General features: G+C 58.1%; 1 protein-coding gene across 3 annotated transcripts in view; it reads left to right on the plus strand.

The window, feature by feature from the left end:
* Positions 1-23,124, plus strand: part of SRC (SRC proto-oncogene, non-receptor tyrosine kinase) — a 52,139-nt gene extending 29,015 nt beyond the window's left edge. For 2 of the 3 annotated variants that reach the window (XM_040638295.1, XM_040638294.1), the window contains exons 3-14: positions 1,983-2,150; positions 3,011-3,268; positions 4,856-4,955; positions 12,386-12,484; positions 12,650-12,753; positions 14,585-14,734; positions 16,127-16,282; positions 18,122-18,301; positions 19,420-19,496; positions 20,176-20,329; positions 20,472-20,603; positions 20,883-23,124. In XM_040638295.1, the coding sequence (XP_040494229.1) occupies positions 3,019-3,268; positions 4,856-4,955; positions 12,386-12,484; positions 12,650-12,753; positions 14,585-14,734; positions 16,127-16,282; positions 18,122-18,301; positions 19,420-19,496; positions 20,176-20,329; positions 20,472-20,603; positions 20,883-21,091 (1,611 nt within the window). In that variant the 5' untranslated portion in view covers positions 1,983-2,150; positions 3,011-3,018 and the 3' untranslated portion in view covers positions 21,092-23,124. The remainder of the gene's footprint in view (positions 1-1,982; positions 2,151-3,010; positions 3,269-4,855; positions 4,956-12,385; positions 12,485-12,649; positions 12,754-14,584; positions 14,735-16,126; positions 16,283-18,121; positions 18,302-19,419; positions 19,497-20,175; positions 20,330-20,471; positions 20,604-20,882) is intronic. The other variant, XM_040638297.1, reaches the window with a different exon arrangement.
* Positions 23,125-23,502: the final 378 nt, after the last annotated feature.

The raw sequence follows: 23,502 nt of genomic DNA on the forward strand, positions 1-23,502 counted from the left end.
TTGATACAAGGAGGCATGGCGTTGTAGGAACAAAGCAGGATGCAAATCGTGTCTGTGCTCATTTAGTCTTTTGTCTATTCTGCAGATATTTCCAGAGCTGTTGGTAGATGCCAGGCCTGTCCTGGCCCCTGGGGAGGTGGAGGTGGGTATGACCCAGTCCTGCCTTCAGAGAGCTTGGTCAAGGGCACTAGATGGATCCCTGCTTTGTTTACAGTCATACAAACCCAGGACGCCCAGCTGCTGGTCTTCCCGGGGCAGGGCCAGCAATGTGCTGCTCCGTCCTGAGCGTGTTCCATGTGCCTTCCTCACTGATTCTCCCAGCAGCCCTGTGACATGGGCAGTGCTGTTCTCCCCGACTGACAGAGGAGGAAACTGAGGCACAGGGTCCCACGCTGGGGTGGCAGGGCTGGGATTCAAACACCCTAATACTCTAGCTCTTAACCTCCACACGCCTGCCTCTCCACAAACACGTGTTACTTGTATAATCAGATTTAACCACAAAGACCAACAAAACAAACAGAACAGAAACCTCACAAACCGACAAACATTGCAACCGGAGAACAGGCCACCTTACCTGGATGTACTTTTTCTGAGTGCCCTGCTGGGAGTGGTCTTGGTCAATGTAAGAGGTTGGGACCAGGAACTGTCTTTTTCCCCTCACCCCCTCCCAAGAGGGCACATGCATTTTCTAGGTGCTGGGAGGGTACTCAAGGTCCAGGCCTGGCTCTTCCTCTTTCTCTACAGCACACCAACCAATGACTCTTTCTCTTTCCTTGATTACCTCCAGTGACAGGGTGCACACCCTTTATCATTTAGTTCATTCTAAAGAAAGTTCAGGCTCCTAGAAAGTTCTCCATTTAAAAAATTTTGAAAACTATACTTAAAAAATATTTTTTTTATAGTTTTTATTTCCTCTGAAAGTCCCACCAACAAGTGTCCTGCTAGAGCATGTGTCCTTGGACACAAGGCCTGGCCAGTTCATCTCTGTGTCCCTCTGTGGACTGGCATAACACCTGCTGCACAGTCAGTGCTGTGAATGGAGCCATTGGGTAGGGGGTGCAGTGGTTGGGGCCCAGCCTCCATCAAGCCTGGGGCTGCGAGTAACTGGGTCAGTAGGACCCACGGGACACCGACTGCGTGAGTGCTGATATGACCCGAGTGGATTGGATTGCCATAGAAATTAGTCTTCTTTGTCCCCAGGCCTGTTGGCCTGTCCCTCAGGAGGCCCTGGGGATCCCTTGGGGGTGTTGAGCAGGTCTCCTCAGGGCCTCCCCAGCCCCACATCCTCTGAGCTGGATGGTCCCCAGGGAGCATGCATGCATGCCCACATGGTGCAGCCTGTCAGCCTGAGGCCCAGGGGGTGCAGGAAGTGGCTAAGCTTCCCGTAGGGAGGAGAGCTTGCAGAGCTGGGCTTGGTGCTCAGGGCCATTAGTCTTGCCTAAGCCAACCGGTCAGGAGCACTTTTTCCCATCCATGGGTTCCCAGAAGAGATTCTGGACTGAGTCCAGGGCTTCCAGCATTCCCTGGAGAATATTCCAAACCCACCTTGCCAGTATGTCCAGAACCACACAGCTGATGTGCTAGGATGACCTGCCATGTTCCCAGCAGGAACATACTTGCCTTGTTCACTTACCAGGGACCCTGATGACCCCATCATTTCCAGATGAAGAAATAGGGCACAGAGAGGTTAAGTCATTTGCCTGAGGTCGCATAGCCGATTAGGGGTAAAGGTGTGATCTGAGTTCGGGGAGTCTGTCTCCAGAGCCCGCCCTGCACCACCATGTCATACCCTGCCTTGCTCATGCTCATAACATGCTTTGGGAGGGTTGAAGGAAGGGAAGGTCTGAGAAGCTCTTAGCATGGGAACTTTCGGGGTCAGAGCCTGATAAATGGTGACCCAAGAGTCAGAGCCATGGCGATTTCTCTTTCTAATCATATCCATACAACAGCCCTGAGAAGTCTGCTTTATCCTTGTTTTGCAGATGAAGACGTTGAGGCCCAAAGAGGGGAAGTGAGTTGCTTAGGGTCACATAGCGGGGAGAAGTGGAGCAGGGCCTCTAGTCCAAGACCCCTGACTCCACACCTGGTGTTCGTGCTGAGACCTCAGGCTGCTTCCCAGATCCTCTGGGACAGCCCCTGCCTTCCACCAGGTGAGGTGATGACCCGTCAGGGCTGCCAAGATGAGGGATTAGGGAGGGGTGGCCATGATGGGTGGGAAGACCCTGGCCAGGCTCACTGGGAGCTGGGGCCAACCAGGATCTGTGGATTGGGAGGCAGGAGGCAAGAGGGGGTGGCAGGGTGGTGGGCATCACTGGTGAGTTTTTAATTTGCTTTTTTCTGAGCCGTGTGTTATCAAGGAGAGGTACAGAAGTCAGGGGGACTTAGACCAGAAAGGATTTGGTGAACATTTCCCAAGGAGGTGGCTTTTGAGCTGAGAACTGAAGGAAGCATGAGTTATTCTGGTGAAGTTGTCAGGGAACAGCATTCAGGCAGAGGGAATAGTATGTGCAAAGACCCTGTGGCTGGGGTGAGCTCCCAGACATCTCTTCTTCTTGCAGCCTCCTGCTGTATCCCTGCCTTGGTTGCAACTTTTAGCACCTTTCACCCTGGTGTGAGACCATTTCAGTCAATCATGTATTTGCTCAGCAAACCCTCAGTGAGCCCTCTCCTATGTGTTGGGTGCCTGGGATATAGACATGACTCAGATACTGTCCCTGCCCATGATGGACAGAAACTGACTCAGGGGGAGGTGGGGGAGGTTAGGGCTTCTGATTGTGAGTCATTTCTTCTGTGTTTGGCCCTGTACCAAGGAAGCCATTTATGGGTTCCATCATTATCCCTACTTTACAGAATAAGAAACTGAGGTTCTGAAAGTCTGACTTACCCAAAGAGGCTAGTACCCTTCTTTGGGCCTCAGTGTCCTCATCTGTAGAATGGGTGGGGGAGTGGAGAGTGTCTGAAGGGCCCTGGCCCAGCAGTCCTTCACCCCAGGGTGCTTTCTCCTCTCCAGCCAGGACCATGGGCAGCAACAAGAGCAAGCCCAAGGATGCCAGCCAACGGCGCCGCAGCCTGGAGCCCGCTGAGAACACCCACGGTGGCGGCGGGGGTGCCTTCCCCACCTCACAGACACCCAGCAAGCCAGCCTCTGCTGATGGCCACCGAGGCCCTAGTACGGCCTTCCCCTCCGCAGCTGCCGAGCCCAAGCTGTTCGGGGGCTTCAACTCGTCAGACACAGTCACCTCCCCACAGAGGGCGGGGCCGCTGGCTGGTCAGTGGGCCTTGGGAGTGTGGGTGCCTGCAGGCCGGGCTTCCCCAGGCTGCTGCTTCTCTCACTGAAAGGGAAGAGTCTGTGGGTTTCTTGGGTTTGGGGACTGTTGGGAGTTTCCTGGAGGCTGTGGGTGGGGAAGAGCTTTATAAACTGGAAAGTGCGGTGCACATCCATTGCCTTTGAGGGTGAATCCCAAGTGGTGCATAAAAGGGTCTAGAGAGATACGGGACTGTAGTGGGGAACAGAGGCCAGAGCGTCAGGGGGCTGTTTGCTCAGGGCAGCATGGGGACCGGGTCTGAGGCTTTGCTTTTTGCTCTGGTCCGCCCAGAGATGGGTCAGGTCAGGAGGCCTTGGGTGGCAGAGGGGCCAAGGGAGGTTAGGAAGGAGTTTTCGGTCCTCAGGGGCCCGGTCCAATGCCGTGATGCGCCCCTGCGCCCTCTGCTGGTGCTGCGGGGGTATGGCATCCCCAGGCAAGGGAAGCTTAGTGAAAGATTCGGATGTGGTCCTAGAGCCACACAAAGAACCGCACACACAGTGAACAAGTCCTAAGATACCTATGCAGACGCTTAAACAAGCTGAGCTGGAGACACCATCAGAGATACTCATAGACACGCCATGTACATAGAGACCTGCTTAGGGACCCGTGGATGGGCACAGACCCACGACTATGCAGATGTATGCAAATACAAACACACATGCACCAATAACCTCATACTCCCAGATTAAGACACGCACACGGGCAATCAGAAGCCCCTCAAAGACACACACAGGGTACAGACACAGGCTCGGCTAGCAGCACCGTCACAATACCCAGAGGCTCATGGATGCACACGCGTGCAGTGAGAACACACAGAGACACAGGAACACTCGTGGACGCCTTAGACACAGACGCATCCCCAAGTGAGACAAACAGACCCACAAGCACATCCATTCATTCGTGGTGCCCCTTCTGTGCGCTGGGGACACAGCCGTATGCAGAGTATGGGGGAGAAAAACAGAGCAAGGCTTGAAAAATGTGTAGGGTGTTCGAAGGTGGGGCCGCTGGGAAGGAACACAAAGGGCAGGGAGGGGCCTTGGGGGTGTGGGCGGAAGGTTGTGGTTAAAATGGGGGACAGAGGGGCCTCTTTGAGGGAACAGAGCCAACATCTCCCCAGATACATCAAGGCACCCAGTCACACAGAGAGAAACAGGACCACCCAACCAGGCGCAGAGGCCTTCATTCACTGGTTCATTCACCCACGGTTGCTTCTTGAGCACCTGCTATGTGCCGGGCTCTGGGAACAACACACAGATGCCTGTTACTGGGGGCTCCTGGGTCCGCGGGGAAGACAGGCACCTGCCCGAAGCTGACACGCAGGATCACAGCCCAGTGGGCACATTCACATGTGAAGAGATGTACGTGCCTCCTGAGCACCCTCACAGGGCTGCCCAGACACACGCACACAGGCGGGCACGCTGCGGGCCCACCCCCTGCAAAGGCGACCTCGCCTCTGGGCTGGGCTTTGAAGGTGGCGGGAAACCCTCCCATCCACCCCTCTTTGGGACTGTGGCCCTAGCCATTCTGACACATCCCACCCCTCTCTGCAGGTGGAGTGACCACCTTTGTGGCCCTCTACGACTATGAGTCTCGGACAGAGACCGACCTGTCCTTCAAGAAAGGGGAGCGGCTCCAGATTGTCAACAACACGTGAGTGACCCCCTTTCCCATCTTCCCTGGGGACCCTGGCCTCTGGACCTGGTCTTGGGCCAGAGCCACTTCTGAGCGTCCCAGAGCGAGGGGCAGTGCGATGGGCAGCAGGCATGGCTAGTGCCAAGGCTGGCTGAGGTCCAGGGAACCGTCCTGGGCCTATGGGAGATGAGACCGGTGGTGGTGGTCAGGGCTCCCAGGGTAGGGATCCGGGCTCAGTAACTCAATAGAATACGGCATCCCAGACCTCACAGAGGGGCATATGGTCAGGGCAGGACCGAGCCTAGGACCCAGGACTGCAGAAAACAGGGCCTGAAGCTGGAGGCTGTGCCCGCAGAGGTGCCCTCTTTAGGGACCTGGGGTTGGAGGGCCTGGGCAGCTGGCTGAGCTCTAGCTGCAGGGGGTGGGGCCCAAATGGGAGCGGGTGGAGGACCCATACTGGGCACTCTGTGTGAGGGGGGTTATGACTGGGCATGGGGATGAGATGGTGGGATGGGGTGTGCACATGTGGGTCACCCCCAGAGACTTCAGCCTTGGGATGGGACATCCTAGGGCCAAGCTGGCTCTGGGGCCCCTGTGGGCAGGAGAGCAGGGGCAGGGGGGAATGAACTAGTGAGGGGTGGGTAGGGCTCTAGCCATGGGGTGGGGGTCCTTCCTCTCCTGTTTTCCTCTCCTTTCCCTGTCAGGAGTGTACTGGGGTGGGGTGCAATGCCTGTCATGGGGGGTGGGTGCAGGTTTTGGGCCATATGCCCTGGGGTGAGGGGTGGGGAGCGTCACAGTGGGCCAGGGGGTTACTCCTGCAGGCACTGCCAGCAGAGGGCGGGGCAGAGCTCAGCATCTGCTGCATTCCTGCCCTTGGCGGGGCCTGCTGTACCCCCTCACCTCAGTTGGACTCCCCCCAATTCCTGGCTCCTGCTTGCTCCCTCCAGCCCCCTCTCAGCTTCTCCCTCTCTCTGCTTCTCTCTCGCTGGCCCTTAGGAGGAAGGTGGATGTCAGGTGTGTACGTACTTCATAGGTGGCGGGCTGGGGTCGGGGGGCTTCTCTGGTTAAGGGGGGGGTGGGCTGCTGTCTGCATGTGCCCCCACTGCATGTCCCTGCCTGTGGATCCTGGCTTCCTTGGCTGCCCCCCTCCAGCTTCCCCAGCAGAGGCCCTACCCCCAACCAGTGTGACTAGGTCCTGACCTTAACCCTGGGCTGAGGTTGGGGAGGGCCCTACCATCCCCCTCCTCACTCACCATGTCATGCCTCCTCCCCACCCACCTTCCTGCTAACCCGCCCACTCTCCATCCTGACTGGTCAGCCTATGCTGAGTACCAGCTGCACGCAGGGTCCGGTGCTGGCCCAGTGAGGCCTGGGTGGGGAAGGGGCCTTCACCAAGCCAGCGTGGCGGGGGCCCAGCTCCAGTCCAGACCCAGTGGCAGGCAGAGGGCAGGGCCAGGGCCTGCTCGGGCATGTGGTCCGTGCTGTGTGCTCCCCTCTGGTGGGGACTACAGGGACTGGAAGGTTCAACAAGTCCTCGAAGGAAGACTGTGGCCGGTGGAAGTGGTGGAAGGCGGTGCCTCTCAGAGGGGCAGCTTGCGGGAGGGTGCAGGGCTGGAGGGGCCGGGGTGTCCTCAGGGCTGTGGAAAGGCCAGAAGGTGCTGGGGATAGAGTAGAAGTGGTCCTTGGGTGTCCTCAAAGGCCTGGCGAAGGTTGGACATCACCAGCTCCAAGTGTGTCTTGCTCGTTCATGCCTCCCTGCCCTTGCGCATGCTGTGTGTTCCCTCTGCCTGAAACACCTTTCTCCCGTCTCTGCCTGGCAAACTCCTATTCATCCCTCACGATCCAGCTCAGGACGGCCTTCACTGTGAGGCAAAAGGGAAAAGAGGTGCCAGGTGCTGTGCCAGGCGTTTCTACCCATGTCCTTGTATTTACTCCTCGATGCGATCCTGCCAGGGCTCTGGTGACGGGGGAGGGGCTGTCTCCATTTTGCAAGTGAGGAACCTGAGGCTCAGAGATGTGAAGGCCCTTGACCAAGGTCACACAGCTAGCAGGTGGCAAAGCCGGGATGGGAACTCGGGCAGCAGCTCTCTCCCCATCTTTCCGCCCCCTCCGTGTCAGAGTCCTGGGGCCCCTCAGTGCCCTGGTGGTTCCAGCGGTTTGCATCTGCCTCCCCCACACCTGGAGCTCCAGAAGGGCTGCTCTCGGGGCTGCCACCTTCGTGGGTCCCCGTATCACCTGTTAATCAGCACGGCGGGGGCTGCCTCCCAGCAAGATGAACGACTAGTAATCGGCCCCCGTTTCCTGTGCTCCACGTGCCAGCCTGGTCTCGTGGGGGCGCCCTATTTATATGGCACCAGAGCCCTGGGAGGGGGAACTCTGATTTGCTTTAGTTTGCACAGGAGGAAACTGAGGCCCCGGGAGGTGAGGTGACTTGTTCAAGGTCATACAGCTGGTGGTGGCAGAGCTGGGAGGGGTGGGCAGGCCCTCCTACCCACGGCCCTTGCAGGAGGGGCTCCACAGGGGCCCTGACGAGCCAGGGGGAGGAAAGGGCCCCTGCAGGGGAGGCTGTTTCAGGGGAATCTCTACCAGTGGTGATGGGAAGGGCACCTCAGGCAGGGTCACTGCGTGAGCAAACACCATATGGTGGAGGGAAGGCTCTGGAAACTTTGGTTCTGCCCCTTACACCTAGAGCCGGAGGGCTGTCCTCCCCTGTCCCCTGTCCTTTGTCCGGCCCCTCCTCTCCCCTCTTCCCACTTTCCAAGTAGGGCTGAGGGTGTTGGGCCAGGACTGGGGCTGCAAGTGGTCGAGCCCTGTCCATGGGAAGCCCTTGGATAGCAGTGAGGCGCCATGACTGGAGAGGGGACCGGGAGCCCTTCCTCCATCACAATGCTCCGCCACCCCTTTGCCTGAGAAGTGAGGTGGTGATGGAGTTGGGGCACCAGAGGAAGGGGAGGGATGGGGGGCTGGGGGCACTTAGTGACAGATGGGCCACCCAAATTTGAGGTGTTCAGGCCTCATAGCCACCCAGGGACTGCCCTTCATGTCCTTCTCCCGTTACTGCTCAGGGCCCATGATTTATCCCTCCCGCCCCCACCGCCAGCCCCAGCCCGGTCTGAGTGAGGGACTTTCTGAGGCCGGCTGGTGGCTGGGCTGGGTGTCAGGGACACGGAGAGCTTAAGGACCAGCCCATCTGTCGATAGGGTTTGGCCAGGGCTCACTGGGTCTGGGTCATCACAGTAGCTGGCCTGAGACCCTGCTCCCTGAATCTTCATGCCAAACGGCCCTGGGTCCCAGAATCCCGTGTGCCGTGTGGCCTGGGTCTGAGGAGGTCCACTGGGGTCTGAGGTCCGACTGTCCCAAGCCCCTAGCCCTGGTGTCTGAGTCTCTAGGAGTCGTGGCCCTTCTGGGTCTGACTCTGGGTTGTTCCCCAAACTGCCCTTTCCTCCCACACAGATTCCAGCAACTTCTTTGGGGGAGCCATCTGGCAGGCACTGATGTCTCCCCCCTCGTTCTGGGCACTCCAGTTCCACTTCCCATCATGGGGCAAGGGATACCTTTTTACCCTCCTCACACAACCTGCCCTGGCCTCTGCCTGCTGTCCCCCCACTAACCATGTGCCCAGGCCTCAGGGAGCCCTAGCTTGCCTGAAATCCCCAAAGTGCTTATCTGACCGGTCCCAACAACCCAAGCGAGTTAAATATAAGTGCTCAAACTGGAGTAACTTCCCAGGTTCTCAAGCTGCCAAAACCCCGATCCACATGCCAGCCTGGCCGGCTGAAGGATTAGGGTCCAAAAAGAGGATCCTAGGCTCAGAGAGGTAAGGTCAGTTGTCTGAGGTCACACAGCTAGTGAACAGCAGTTGGGATGTAAAATTGTAGCTCGAGGACTCCCAGCCCAGTGCTTTTTCTCTGGCCACATGTGGGAGGGCGAGGGGTAGGGCAGGGAATGTGTGCAATTCGCTTCCTTCCTTCCCTTCTTCACGTCCATCTGATAAGGACCAGAGCCCCGGGGAAGGTGCTAGATGTGGTAAATCTGCTCAGCCTGATTACTTCCAAGTCTGGGCTTAGGTTGGTGTCCCCGCCTGACTGGACCCATCTGGGAAGCTGTGGGGCCCCTGGTGTGGGGCCCCTCATGTGGGACCGCCCCGCCCTTGGCAGCTACCCAGGGCAGATTAGAGCCTGCTAGACCACTGACTGACCTAGGAAGATGTGGCTTGACAGCTCCATTTCGCAGGTGGGCCTAGATGACCGTCACAGTAATTATCTTCATTGACCCTACGCCCAGCTTGCTGCTGACTGATTTATACACAATGCCTGCAAGGGAGATTCTGTGAATATTACTTCCTTTTTATAGACGAGGAAATTAAAACCCAGAGAAGGTAGGGTACTTGCCCAAAGTTACACAGCAAATCCTTACTGGAGACTGGGACTGAGCTGCTTTGGTTTTTATTTGTTTACTTATTTAATTAATTTTGCTGCTTTGGTTTTTAAAAACATGTTGGAGAGTGGGGAGGGGCGCCATAGAGACACAGATTTAATTGTTTTTCTTTTTAAGCCAAATCAAGATGCTAACAGCTCGTGCACATTGAGCCCCTACTATGTGCCAGGCCCTGTGCTGGTATTTTATATCCTTGGAGGGAGGCGTGAGTATCCCCATCCTACAGGTGAGGAAACGGAGGCAGGGCCAAGGTCACGTAGCCTGCAGGTGGTGAGTGGGATGGTGCCCAGGGTGGTCTGAGTCTTGCAGCTCCAGCTCTTAGACCCCTCTCACGCTCGGGCCAGGTCAGAGTTGGATCTTGGGTCCATTGTGAGATTGTGGTGCACCTCATCCCTGCCTTGTGAACTAAATAAAACCCCAAACCTGGACTTGAAACCCCAGACTCATATATGGGCTGATGTCAGGGAGCTGGAAGATCTGCTGGCTGAAGTCTGGGTAATGTCAGCAGGGCTGAACACCGCCCCCCCCCTTAATTCTGGGGCCCTGCTTGGCTGGCCTCTGGGCACATTGCTCCTTGCCGGCCTTCTACTCTGAATGCGTGGCTGGAGGCTCCCCAGAGGCCGGCTAGTTTGCAGACTCTGGCTTTGTCAATCTGTCTCGTTTTGTAGCCTCTGACCTAGACCTTGGCCCAGTCTCCTGCCCCCAGCCCTGCTGCCTCCTCCTCTAGCTTCCCCTGGCTCTCCTGAGGGTCTCTGAGCCTCTGAGTGACCTGGGGAAGCTGCAGGGGTCCAGGGGGCCTGCTGTGTCTGGCTGTGGGCACTCGGGCCCTGGTTCTTACCCTTGCCCTGCCATTGATTTGCTGTATGGCTTTTGGCAAATCACCGCCCTCTCTGTGGCTTATTTTCCCATTGGTGAAATGAAGGCTTTGACTGGAAGATCTCAATTGTTCCCTGTGACTTGAGTTCTTGCTTTGTAGTTTTCGGTAAGTCTTTGCCCAACTCTGTGCCCCAGTTTCCCTACAAAGAAAGTACTAGGTTACTCCAGCCTGGGTGCTTGTGACTTTGGGCTGTCCCTCTGAGCCACAGTTTCCTCATCTGGGGGCTGAGGCCTGCCTTCCTCACAGGGTGGCCTTGAGGATCACATGGGACAGACAGATGTGGACACCCCTGGGTATTTGCACAACAGGGAGATGGATGGTGGTCCTGGGCTTCCAAGGGCCTTCCCTGAGGGTTGGCCTTGCCGCCTTACTCCAGAGCCTTCCCTCTCCAGCAGAGACCCCCATGTGAGCCTGTACCCCTGCCTGAGCGTGCGTGCAGCAATTGCACGGCTGAGCGTTCCTCACAGCCCCAGTCATGCTCCCTTTGCTGTCCAGAAGGTACTCTATACCCTCTGCTTCAGCCTTGACCCACCCCACTGAGCCCCCAGGTCTGGGTGCTCACCTGTACTCTGACCAGTCTTTGGAGAGCTCTCCCCGTCTGTTTTCTCCTTGCTTCAACTTCGCTATCTTCAAAATGGGCTGAAGAATATGTCAGAGGCAGCTCAGAAGAACCAGGAGCCAGGGATCCGGGTTCGAGTTCAGACTGTGCAACTGTGGGCAAGGGCCTCTTTCTCCGGGCCCTGGCAGTGAGGAAGGGGGAGCATACCCTGCGTGCTCTGTGTCTTCTCAGGGTCGTGGTCGTGGTGAGGTCCAAAGGCAGCCTTGGAGCGAGAAGCTCTGCAAGCTCTCAGGCCCCACTGCACCCTGTGGAGGAAGATTCCTTCTGATCTGGGAGTCAGGATCCTGGGCCTGGCTGTGTGACCTTGAGCAGAGGCCTTTGCTTCTCTGGCCTGTCTTCCCATCTGCACGGTGGGAATGGAAGGGTCTGAGCCCTATTTCCCAGGCAGCCTTTCGCATTGGCCTCCCCTCACTCCCCCTGGACCCGTCCCTGTCCCCTTTGGTTGCTTTGGATGTGAGGCCTCTGTGGCTGCCCCGCCTTGTCCCTGGTCCCCAGCACCGCCTGCTCTCCTGCTCTCTTCCTTGCTCTTTCTGCCTCTCTCTCTCACCACCCCCATCTCTGCCTCTTCTTTCCTGTTGGGCTCTCGCTTTCTCCTCTCTCCTCTGTGTCTCTGGACCCCCGCTCCAGCCAGACCTGGTTCACATTCAGATGGCTGCAAAGGTACTTTGCCCCCTCCCCGCTCCCACCCAGGCCCAGGGGACCCGACCGTGCGGGGAGCTCCTCTGCCCCTGTCCCCATCTCCTCCTCATGGGGCAGTTAGTGTAGAAGTGCCCTGGGCATTGGGACTCTGCCACCTCAGCCCCTCTGACATGACTCTGTGTGACTCTGGGCAAGTCCCAGCCCCCTTTGGCCTCAGTTTCCCCTGTAGATGGGTAGGCTGCAGAAGGAGGCCCGTAGTTTTCAGCTGAGGAGTCCCTTAGGGATGACCAGTGGTTTGTGACAAAGGCAAGCATTGCTCTAGTTGGCAGGGTTAGTGCCTGGATTGTCACCAAGCCTCCAGAGGGCTACCCCCTACCTCCACCCAGGTCTCACCCGCTTCCAAATCTCAGGGCTTGGGGAGGCTTTGAAGATCTGACTTGACATCTATCTTAGGTAGGAATCATCTCTCCTGTTACAACTTGCTTGCTTCCCAGAGACAGGGAGCTCCCTCCCTCCTTCCTGAGACAGCTCTTGGCATCTGGAGACGGCTTGGTCTATCTGAAGGGAAGCAGGTTACTTCCCATCCCAGGACTCTGCCCCTGTGAATTTAGGTCTCAGGCTGACCCAGGTCAGTCCTGCCACAGTCCTGGACAAAGTCCGTCTGAGTCAGCTTGGGCCAAGAGGCATCTGGGCTGGGGAGAGAAAGAATCCCAGGCCAGCTTGGCCTGGCAGCACGAGGACTCAAGCTGGCCCCACAGCTCCCAGCGCCTCACTTGGCCTTGGGGACCCCCAGCACAGCACCTGTGAAGATTGCAGCATCGGGGCCCACCACTGATGGCTCCTTCTCCTTTGCTCCTTCCCTCTCCCCCTCCTTAGAGAGGGTGACTGGTGGCTGGCCCACTCGCTCAGCACGGGACAGACGGGTTACATCCCTAGCAACTATGTGGCGCCCTCCGACTCTATCCAGGCCGAGGAGTGAGTATGCCACCTGGTCTCCCCCCCACTGCTGGTTGGGAGCTTCTCTCCTGGGCTGGAGTGGGTGGTCTGGCTGCCTAGGGCCCCAGCCACATCCTAGAGAGAGGCACGGTGGGTGGGTGGAAGCCTAGATCACCAACACCACCCTCCTTCCTCCTGCCCCAGGTGGTACTTTGGCAAGATCACCAGACGGGAGTCGGAACGGTTACTGCTCAATGCGGAGAACCCGAGAGGGACCTTCCTAGTGCGAGAAAGTGAGACCACGAAAGGTAGGAGCCCTCCCGCGGGCCAGAGGGAATGGAGTCTTTTGTGGGTTGTTTGAGCTGGGTATTGTGGAGTGAATAGGAGTTTGGTACCTGGAGTGGGGTAGGAAGAGCCCTCCAGGTGGAGAAAGTGGTAGGATCAGAGGCAGGGAGCTGCATCTGAGGAGCACTGAGCTATCTGGGGTGGCCAGAGATGCAGCAGACGATGACGCTTACCCCCTCTGGCTTCAGTTTCCTCAGAGGAGGCATGGGCACAGGCTGCTGGAAGGCCTGAGGGTCACACGGCAAAAGACTTGTTTCCAGGGTGGGTGCTGATGAAGTAGGCCCCTCTTTGTCTCCCTCTCCAGGGGCTTCTAGAGCTGGACTGGGTGCTAGGAGCCAGCTTTGCCCTTCCCCAGCAGCCCTGGTCCCTGTTCCTTTTCTGTCCCACCCCAGCCAGAGAACGCAGGTCACCCCCTTTCTCTCTGGCCCCTCTGCAAGTGGGTTGCGGTGACCCAGCAGCATGGGAACGAAGCCGGGCCACGTCCCGTGGGCCTGGGGTTCAGCGGGAGGTGGGGAACAGAGCTTCCGTGTCATGTGTGTGCATTTATGAGCAGTTGCACGGCCGTGCAGGTGTGTGTGTGAGTCCGGGCGTGTGTGTGCACGTGGAGGGGGAGTTGTCTGGGTGCTGCTGTGTGGGAGTGTATCGTTGTGGGTTTGTCTTTGTGCCTGGGGGCCTGGGGAGTGTGTCCCTGTGTGAGCATGGGGCCACTGGGTGGGGGCATGCCCTAGTGTGCAGAGACAGATGTGGGCTGGGCCTGGCTCTCGGCTCAGGCCACAGGTGTCTACGTGTACGTGGCCTGGGCCATCTGTTAGTTGTGGTTGCCCGATGCAGGAGCTAGAGACCTGATTACAGTCTTGTGTGCCTGACTTACTGGGTGACCTGAGGCTAGCTGCTTTCCCTCTCTGGGTCTCAATTTCCCCTTCTTTACACTGGAGATTGTAACCCACACCTGAGCACTGTCCAGAGGGCCATGGGCTGTGGGGGCTCTACCCTACCTTCTGAAGTGGGCTTTCTCTGGCTGTTGAAGCCTCGACCCCAGGCCTTTCTTGGTCTCGGGTTAACAGAGGCTTGTAGCTAGGCCTGCTAGGCAGGAGGAAACTTTTCCAGCCAAAAACTTTTCCAGGCTCAAGAGAGGCAGGGAGGAGGCCACCAGGGCTGGCCCCTCTTAGCCTTGGTGGCCTGTAGGCCACACCCAGCATGTGGCCTTCTGCCCATGCCGCAGCCTCAGCTAACCACCCGCTCCAGCTTGGGCCCGGGGTCTGCAGGAAGGTGTGGGGCACAAAGAGTGCTCTTGTGAGAGGGAAAGCAGGTAAGCCAGAGGAACACAGCCAATAGGGCCATTCCTGGCTCCCGGCAAACATTTATTGAGCACCTACTATGTGCCAGCTCCTCTTACATGTGGTCTCAGATCTTCCCGGCATCCCTGGGAGTCGCCCTGTTGTGCAGAGGAGGAAACTGAGGCCCAGAGTGGGCACGCGACTTGTCCAGGTCACACAGTTGGGATATACATTCAGGGTCGGAGGTCTTGCTAGGGCCAAGAGTGCATGGGGAGGTTCTCTGATCAGGGGCCCCTTGGCTCACTGGGCCCCGCCTTGATGGCCGCCCCCGGGCTGGGTGCTCAGAGATAGGGCAGACCGGACCTGGCTCTGCCCTGGGCTGGGGCTGCCGCACTGGCCTCCCTGTCCTCCTGTGTTGGGCAGGCACAGAACAGCACTTAGGGCTGTGGCCTGGAGGGGTGGGAGGTGACGGTGGGGTGCGTGGGGGTCACTGCCGCTCTCTGGCCCCGCCTTGCAGGTGCCTACTGCCTCTCCGTGTCTGATTTCGACAACGCCAAGGGCCTCAACGTGAAGCACTACAAGATCCGCAAGCTGGACAGCGGCGGCTTCTACATCACGTCCCGCACCCAGTTCAACAGTCTGCAGCAGCTGGTGGCCTACTACTCCAGTGAGGCCGGGGCTCTGCCCTCCTCCCCGAGTCCTTGTTTGGGGGTGGGCTTTGGGCTCACAAGGGCTGGGGCTTCTGTTATCCTGAGAGTATGGGGCTCCTTCTCCTGCCCCTCCTTTTTCTTTCTCCCTCCCCCCTCCGCTCCTCCCCCACCTCTTTCCTCCTCTTTCCTCCCCGTCCCCTCCCCCCACCATGCCCACCCTCCTCTTTTCTCCTCCTTTTCAGCTGGCTGGGGAGGAAGACACTGCTTCAACGGGAGCAGGGAAGGGAGGGGGGCTTAGGCTGCTGTCATTTGTCTCCGCAGCCCTAGGACCGGTCTGAACCGGTTACTGGGAGAGGAGGGGGCTGCTAGACCAGTCTATAGCAGAGGAGAGAGCGCAGGCAGGCGGCAGGCAGAGGGAGCCAGGGGCGGGAGCCAGGCGAGGGCGCAGGTCTCAGCGGTGGGCATGTGTTCAGGGTCTCCCTGGGGGCACTGAAGCCTCGAGCGTCTGTGTGTCCTCGTGTGGGCGGGTCTCCGTGGGTGCCTGTGTGCGTGTGGCTGTGCCCGGGCCTATCTTGAGAGCGCCAGTTACTCCCCACCTGTGCCACCTGGGCCTCCTGATGTCCCTCTACCAGCTGCCACCCCTCTGCCCCCTTGGCTATCACTGCACGGTTCATTCTGAACACTGTTCCCCGACAGCAAAACCTTCCAGAGATCACCTGGGAATCTCAGGATAAAGACCCCCCACCATGTGGCCTCTGAGGCCTTGGCTGCTGTAAGCCTGGCTGGCCTCCCTGCCTTACCTGGGGCCCCTTGCCCCCATTCACTCTCCTGCAGCCCCTCTGGTCTCCTTTCCGTTCATGCAACCCAGAGGCTTGTTCCTCTCTCAGGGCCTTTGCACGTGCATGAGACAGTGTGCCCTCTGCTTGGAGTGGTGGTCCCTAGTCAACCACTCACTCTCCTGTGGCTCCAGGCTCAGGTACCACTTCCTCCGGGAAGCCTTCCAAGACTCCATCCAGCCCATCTACTGTTGCACACACTGCTCTCCTCTGTCACAGTCGTGGACCTGGGAGGCAATGAAGGGAAGATGGGCTCCCCCTGCCCTGGGAGCTCCCTGAGGGCAGGATTCCACTGGACTTGTCCCCCTCTGTGTCCTTGGTTCCTCCTGAAGTGACCAGCCCTTTAAAGTCTGACGGATGAATGAGTGAATAACTCCGTGAGCAGATGCGTGAGGCAGTGTGGGCCTGTGTGAGATGAGGGTGTGTGACACTCAGGTGTGGATGCCTGGCCTCGAGGGCAGCCCATGTGCCCCCAGAGCCTGCGTGCATACCATGCGTATGTCATACCGTGGGGCAGGGAGGCCCCAGGGCAGACGCCCTGCCTGAACTCTACCTCCCTGCCTCTGTCTTCAGAACATGCTGACGGTCTGTGCCACCGCCTCACCACTGTGTGCCCTACGTCCAAGCCCCAGACTCAGGGCCTGGCCAAGGATGCCTGGGAGATCCCTCGGGAGTCCCTGCGGCTGGAGGTCAAGCTGGGCCAAGGCTGTTTCGGAGAGGTGTGGATGGGTAAGGCCTTGCCCCTGCCCCCCAGAGGAAACCATGGCGTCCTCGGGGGGGCTTTGATGTCCCCATGGGAGAGCCAGGCAGATGTCCACCCCATGGGACGGCTCGAGGCCCCTGTGGCCTGCCCCCTGCTCCCCCACCATGAGTCTCAGTCGCCCGTGCTGACCGGTGGGCCCTATCTTAAACATGGTGCTCCCCCACACCTCTGCGGCACCTGTTCGCCAAGAGCTGCTTGGGGCTGGGCACCCGATTCCCCGAAGACGTTGTGTGGTCTGGGCCAGGTGGCTCCGCTCTGAGTCTGGCTTCCTCAGGGTAACATGGGGGTAGGGATAAGAGCCCCCCCCACCCCGGGGTGTGAGAGAGTGCTGGCCCAGCGTGCATCCACACGTTAGCACTTCGCCATGGGAAGAGAAGCCTCAGCTCGCAGAGCGAGTGCTTGGAAGCCCAGGGTCTGGCATGTTCTGGGCCTGTTAACGATCTCCTGTCTAACCCTGGAGAAATGGCAAAACTGTCTTTGAAAACAAACACCATGCAGCCCTGATGAAACCCAGGCCCCCTTCTGGTGCCCAGTTCCTGCTGACGCGGAGGGAGCAGGGAGGCTGGTGTGAGGCGGCCATGACGGATGTAAGCCTGTGGCTTCTGCTCGGGAAGCTCCGTGTGTTGTCCTGTAAACCACAGCGTGCACTTGGCATCACTGTCTCCACGTTCCTCCCTTTGGGGGAGAGCAGAGAGGGCTCTCTGCAGGGACAAAGGCCTGCAGGCTGGAGGTCAGGCCAAGTCAGGAAAGGGGAGGTGCCGGCTTTGAGCTGGGGAGAGGGGTGAGGGATGTTCCAGAGGCTGTGAAAACTCATTCCTGGCCTGCGTGTGTGGTACTGGCCGTGGATGCTGCAGGCAGACTCAGGAAGGGCCAGGTACAGATCCCCAGACGTCCTGTGCCGCGAGGGCCCTGGAGATAGGCCCGGGCCCCGGCCCGCAGGTGGAGGCCCAGAGACTGGGAGGAATGGGCCCCGCCACTCATCAAAGGACCTCAGGTCCAGCTGGCACAAGAACTCGGATTCAACACACTGGCCTAGCATACGGCTTCCCCCATGGCCTCACAGTTTGAAAACCCAGATAATAATCAAATGACAAGTGTAGCTATTATTTACGGAGCCCTCACAGTGGGCTGGGCCCAGTGCCTAAAATTTCACTTAATTCTCGAACAGCCCCACAGGGAGACGCTACAATGTCTGCATTTTCCAGACGAGAAAACAGCTCCAGAGGAGGGAACTGACCGCCCCACGGTCTCACTGCTGTCAGGAGGCAGAGTTGGGAGTCAAACCCTGGCCAGTCTGACCTCCAGGCCCTCGTGTGCCTGCTCCAGGCCTTACTTTTTAGAGAGCATGGCTCGAGACAGCCTTCCCTTGCGGTGGCTTCGTTCTGAGGCCAGCTCTGCTTCCCCCTCCCCAGCCCCGCTCATTAGCTAACTCCTGACTCACCTTCCGTGTGCTGTCCAGAAGGAACGTGGTCACTTGGGAGAGAGCGGTTGAGTTGGAGACATGATCTTCCATCTCTTAGGTGAATGTGCTGCTTTTGGGGACATTCCTCCTGATAATGGCAGTCCCAACAATAGCTCAGTGGCTGCTGTTTCTTGAGCGTGTACCAGAGACTCATTTAATCCTTGTAATAGCCCCCTGCAGAGTGTCCTGTCGTGGCTCAGAGAGGGTCTGGACCTTGGCTGGACTTGTCATATGGCTCGGGAGGCCAGAGCCGAAACTGGTTCCCAGGCAGGCAGATCTGGGTGCCTGTTGAGTGGGAACTGGGGGGCCTTGCCTGAGGCAGCCTGCCCTCCTGCCCACACAGGGACCTGGAATGGAACCACCAGGGTGGCCATCAAAACCCTGAAGCCAGGCACGATGTCTCCGGAGGCCTTCCTGCAGGAGGCCCAGGTCATGAAGAAACTGAGGCACGAGAAGCTGGTGCAGCTGTATGCGGTGGTGTCTGAGGAACCTATCTACATCGTCACGGAGTACATGAGCAAGGGTGAGGCCCGAGCGACTGGCACACAGATGCAAGGGGCAGCCCCTTGCTGGGCAGGAGGGGACGTGCTTCACGTCCCCCCAGATCTAGAGTGTCCTTTTATTTTATTTTTTAAAGATTTTTATTTATTCATTTGAGAGAGAGAGACAGAAAGAGCACAAGCAAGGAGAGAGACAGAGGGAGAGAGAAGCAGACTTCCCGCTGAGCTGGGAGCCCAACGTGGGGCTCGATCCCAGGACCTGGAGATCATGACCTGAGCCAAAGGCAGATGCTTAACCATCTGAGCCACCCAGGCGCCCCTAGAGTATACATTTTAAAAGGTGGAACGGAATAGAACCAGCTTGTCATGTCAGTGGAAAGTCAAACCAAGGGTTGCCTTTCTCGTTTCATTTTGTTTTTAATGATTTCCCACAATGCATCTTATCGCCCCCAGCTAGCTGGTTTTCCTGCCATTCTGCAGCTGAAAGAGAAGTCCTCCAGCCCTCCAAGCTGAGCCACTTCTAGGTCAAGGCCCTGGCTTGACCTGTACTTAATTTTTAAATTAATTAAATTGTTCAAAATTTGCTTTTTGGAGGCATAATTTACAAACGATAAAATACACCATTTTAAGTGTGCAGTTCCGTGAGTTTTAACAAACGGACAGTCTGGGTAGCCCTTACCACAGTCGAGCTACGGGAGCTCTCCATCACCCCAGAAGGCCCCCTTGTTGTCCTGTGCAGACGGTACGCTCCAGCCCTACAGCCAGGCAATAACTCATGCTCTCTGTCATCCTAGGTTTGTTTATTCTAGAACTTCACATATGCTATCTTTCACGTCAGAGTTCGTCCTTGTCACACGTATCCACAGTCTGTCCCTTTTTTATCGCTGGGTAGTAGTAGTCGGTTGTAGGCACTGACCACAGTTTCTCTTCTCCCGGAGGGAGGCATTTGGTTGTTTCCCATCCTGCTTTGCCTTCTGAGTGACAGATGCTGAGTGAGACTCATTCAGAGATGGGTTTGCGTGAATTCTGCTGTGCCGCTGAAAGCGAGGCTGGCCTGCCCAGGTGGACAGGATCTGGGAGTCGCTGCTTCCTGGCTCCGGGACGACAGGGCGGGGGCTAGCGCTGCTTTCTCTCTGTCCAGGGAGTCTGCTGGACTTTCTCAAGGGGGAGACGGGCAAGTACCTGCGGCTGCCTCAGCTGGTGGACATGGCTGCTCAGGTGAGTCAGCCCCTCCCACCTCCCACGGCCTTGGCCCTGGAGCACGCAGGCCCACTTAGCTCAGCCGCTTCCAGCCTCTCGAGGGCCCCCTCCAGGCGGCCTGCCTTGACCGCCCCCCCACGCTCTCTGATCCCACCACATTTATTACTGGGCGGAGAAAAGAGCCCTTCGCCAGGTACCAGAAGTCAGTGACATGCTGTGGGACTTCAGGCCTCAGTTTTCTTCTCTGGAAAGGTTATTCAGTCACTCAACAAACATGCATTAGTACTTGGCTTGCTGTAGGTGGTGCTCAACAATCATTTCTTCATTAATCCTTATCCCAGCCAGGGGAGGTAGGGATGGCTGTCCCTCAATTTGACATGAGAAAACAGGTTCAGAGAGGGGACTCGGGACAGCAGGCAGGGCCTGGCACTCATCTGTAGCTGTGGGGCCTCTGGGGCCTCTTTCTCACAATCGCCCTGCTTCCCCGGCTGGATCTTGTCTGTGTTTCCCCTCTGCCCTTGCCCTTTGTCCTGCGTTTCCTCTTTCTTCCGAGTGCTGGTCCTGCTTTTTGTGCCAACGGTGTCTGTTGTAAGCTGACTTCCCTAGCCAGAAGACTGGGAAGGGGAGGGTGACCCGGTGGGGGTGCTGCGGGGGCTGGGGTGGTCCCTGAGCCCGGTTCCTGGGGTTCTGCCTGCAGATCGCCTCAGGCATGGCCTACGTGGAACGGATGAACTATGTCCACCGGGACCTCCGTGCTGCCAACATCCTGGTTGGAGAGAACCTCGTGTGCAAAGTGGCTGACTTTGGGCTGGCTCGGCTCATCGAAGACAATGAGTACACGGCCCGGCAAGGTGGGCAGGGTCTGGGTCAGGGCCGTGTGGCCTTCTCGGAGCCTGTTTCTACATCTGTCCGGTCGGGGATGAGAATGGTACCTCCCGGCAGCGCTGTCCTGACATTCTACTGAGGCTCCCTTGAACTTTCTCCCTCCGGCAGGTGCCAAATTCCCCATCAAGTGGACAGCTCCCGAAGCGGCCCTCTACGGCCGGTTCACCATCAAGTCAGATGTATGGTCCTTTGGGATCCTGCTGACGGAGCTCACAACAAAGGGACGGGTGCCCTACCCTGGTAAGAGGGCTGCCCCATCTTTGATCTCTGAACCCCTTTGCCCTGGTGACCTTGGGCAAGCCACACTCCTTCCGAGGCCTCAGTTTCCCCATCTATATAATAAAGAGGTTGAGCATCTGATCTTAGGAGCTCTCTGGTCAGGGCTCTCAGCCTTGGGGAGGGGACTTACCCATGGTCACATCCCCTGATCCTGGGCGGGAGGCCCTCTGTTGTCCTCATCACCCTCCCCCCACCCAACTTTCCTCATGGAACCAGTCTCATGGCTCTCTCCTCGCACAGGGATGGTCAACCGTGAGGTGCTGGACCAGGTGGAGCGGGGCTACCGAATGCCCTGCCCGCCTGAGTGTCCCGAGTCCCTGCACGACCTCATGTGCCAGTGCTGGCGGAAGGAGCCGGAGGAGCGGCCCACCTTCGAGTACCTGCAGGCCTTCCTGGAAGACTACTTCACGTCCACCGAGCCCCAGTACCAGCCTGGAGAGAACCTATAGGGGGCAGGCTATAGGGCCAGACTGGCTTCTCGGCTTGGATCCTGGGCTGGGCGGCCCCTGATGGAGGGTCTTTCCTCCCTCCACCTGCCCGCGTTGATCCCCTCTGGGGGCTGAATTGCCAGTGATGAGGCCCCTCCCTCTTTTGTGGCACGGAAGGGCTTGGGGCCTGGGGCAGCCCCGAGGACAGGGTCCAAGGCTGGCACAGTGACTGCGTCCTGGCTCCTGCTCCAGCCACATGCGTCCTCCCAACCTTCCCTCCGGGATCTCTGTGCGGCTCAGCAGGAGGAAGCGGGAAGAAGGACGGGCTGAGGACACCCTCTCCCGGCCTCAACCTGCTCCTCGCGTTGGCTCTTTCCTGCTTCCATGTCACCTAGGTCTGCCTCCGGAGCTGGCCGAAGAGCCTTTCCAAAGAGGAGTGACGGGGCCCCTGGCCCTCGGCCTGCCTGCCACCCTGCCCCTTGCCGTCCATTTCTGACACACCTGTTGGTGGAAGCTGCTGAGTCCAGACCCCTCTGCCATGGCTCCCAGGCTGGGCGGCTGAGGCACAGCTGGACTTCATGGTGGTGGGTAGGGTGGGCATCCCCCTCAAATCCTGTTCTTAGACCCAGGGGACCCTTAGAGATCACCAGTTCCTTGTCCTCATAGTACCCGTGGGGAAACAGTCCAGAGAGGGGATGTGACCTGCCCAAGACCACAGAGCAGTTCAGGGTTGAGGTGGGTTTGGAACCCGGTGCTCCCTCTGTCTTCCTCAGGAACCACCAAGATTGTCCTTGGAGGCATCATGGACAGACTGGGGCAGCCCAGGGGACCAGGGGCCCGAGGCTGAGTTAGAGATAACAGAGAGTCCTGTGGGGCTGTTGTGCAGGGAGAGAGGGGAGGCGGTCGGAGGGCGGAGCTAGGAATGAGGGGTGACGATGCACGTGTCGGGAAGTAGATGTCAGTCAGAATGTGAGTGTTTTTTCATCCTTGGAGCTAGCCAGCCATGAGAGCGAGTGAGCTCCCGGGCTCTGGAGGCAATCAAACAGAATAGAAGGTCCAAGTGGTTGGGAGGCCCTGGCCTCAGGAGGGAACCCCTGGTCTTCCTTCCCCCAGTGTGTCCTGTGTCATTTCAATGCCTGGCGCCTGCTCTCCTCCCCAAATTGGCACCTCTGAACTCACGAGTAGGGAAAGGAGTACCTAATGCTGGGGTGGGAGAGGATGAGTGTCCACTGCCAGGCGCCGGGACTGGCTGTATGACCTCGGGTGGCCCCTGTGTCCTCTCTGGGCTGCAGTGTCTGCCTTCCTGAGTGTCTGTGGCCTCTGCGACCGCTCTGCTCCAGACCCTGTGGCCTGGCATCCCTTGGTGAGCCCAGTCTGGGGCGTCCGGAGACGCTCTGGCCCTAGCTCTGGTGTTTAGCCTTAGGGTATGTGGTGGCTCCTCCCTGGGCCTCAGTGTGCCCATCTTAAAAGGGGTGGCTGACAGTTTGTGGGCATCTTGCCAAGGGCCCCTATATGTGTGTGTGTGTTGTGTGTGTGCACGTGTGTGTTCCTCCATGTGTGTCCATATTTAACATGTAAAAACGCTCCCCTGCTCTGTTCCCCAGACACGTTGTACATTTCACCCGTAGCCCCCTATCATAGCAATAACATTCCTGCTGCCAGGGGTTCTCGAGCCAGCCAGGCCCTGCCAGTGGGAAAGGAGGCCACGCGGTGCCTGCCTATGAAATTTCAACTTTTCCTTTCATACATGTTTATGACGCAAGTCTGCTGTCCGTTCCAGTCAAATCTGGGCTCGCTTACCCCGGTGCGCTCTCAAGCCCCCTTGCAGCTGCCCGGGGCCCTTTGTATAAGGTGTCCTAATACTGTTCTGTTTTTTTTTTTTTTAAATAAACAGTGTTTTGTAGATTTCAGATGACTATGCAGAGGCCTAGGGGACCCCCAACTCTGGGCGGGGCCTGGGGGTCCCGCATTTCACGGCCCAGGCTTGGGGGGAGGGGGGATCCAGAAATGGTTGTAAATACTTTGCATATTGTCTGATTAAACACAGACCTCAATGTTTGGCCAATGGTTTATTGAGCATCTACTGTGTGCTGGAGAGTGAGAGGGGTGGGATGTGAGCACTGACTGCAATCAGAGGGGCCTTTGCTCAGGCCATGCGGGTGGCTAGAGGGCTCTGGGCCAGGGGGAGACCTGATCAGACTGGAGACAGCCGCTTTAGAACATGGCCGTGTGCACATCTGCACCTGCACTTAGGCAGAAGGCTGACTCCTGTCTGACATGCACCCGGGGAAGCCAGGACTCCCAAAGCGTGAGCAGTTCAGGACGCAGATGCCCTGGGTGGATGGTGACAGGTGACACGCTGGGGGCCATGTGGGACCGTCAGGCCTGTGTGGGGTTGTGGACGTGTTTAAGGGGAGATGTGGCAGTGTGTG

This window comes from Ursus maritimus, unplaced genomic scaffold (genome assembly GCF_017311325.1).
Source record: "Ursus maritimus isolate PB19 unplaced genomic scaffold, ASM1731132v1 scaffold_22, whole genome shotgun sequence".
NCBI lineage: Eukaryota > Metazoa > Chordata > Mammalia > Carnivora > Ursidae > Ursus > Ursus maritimus.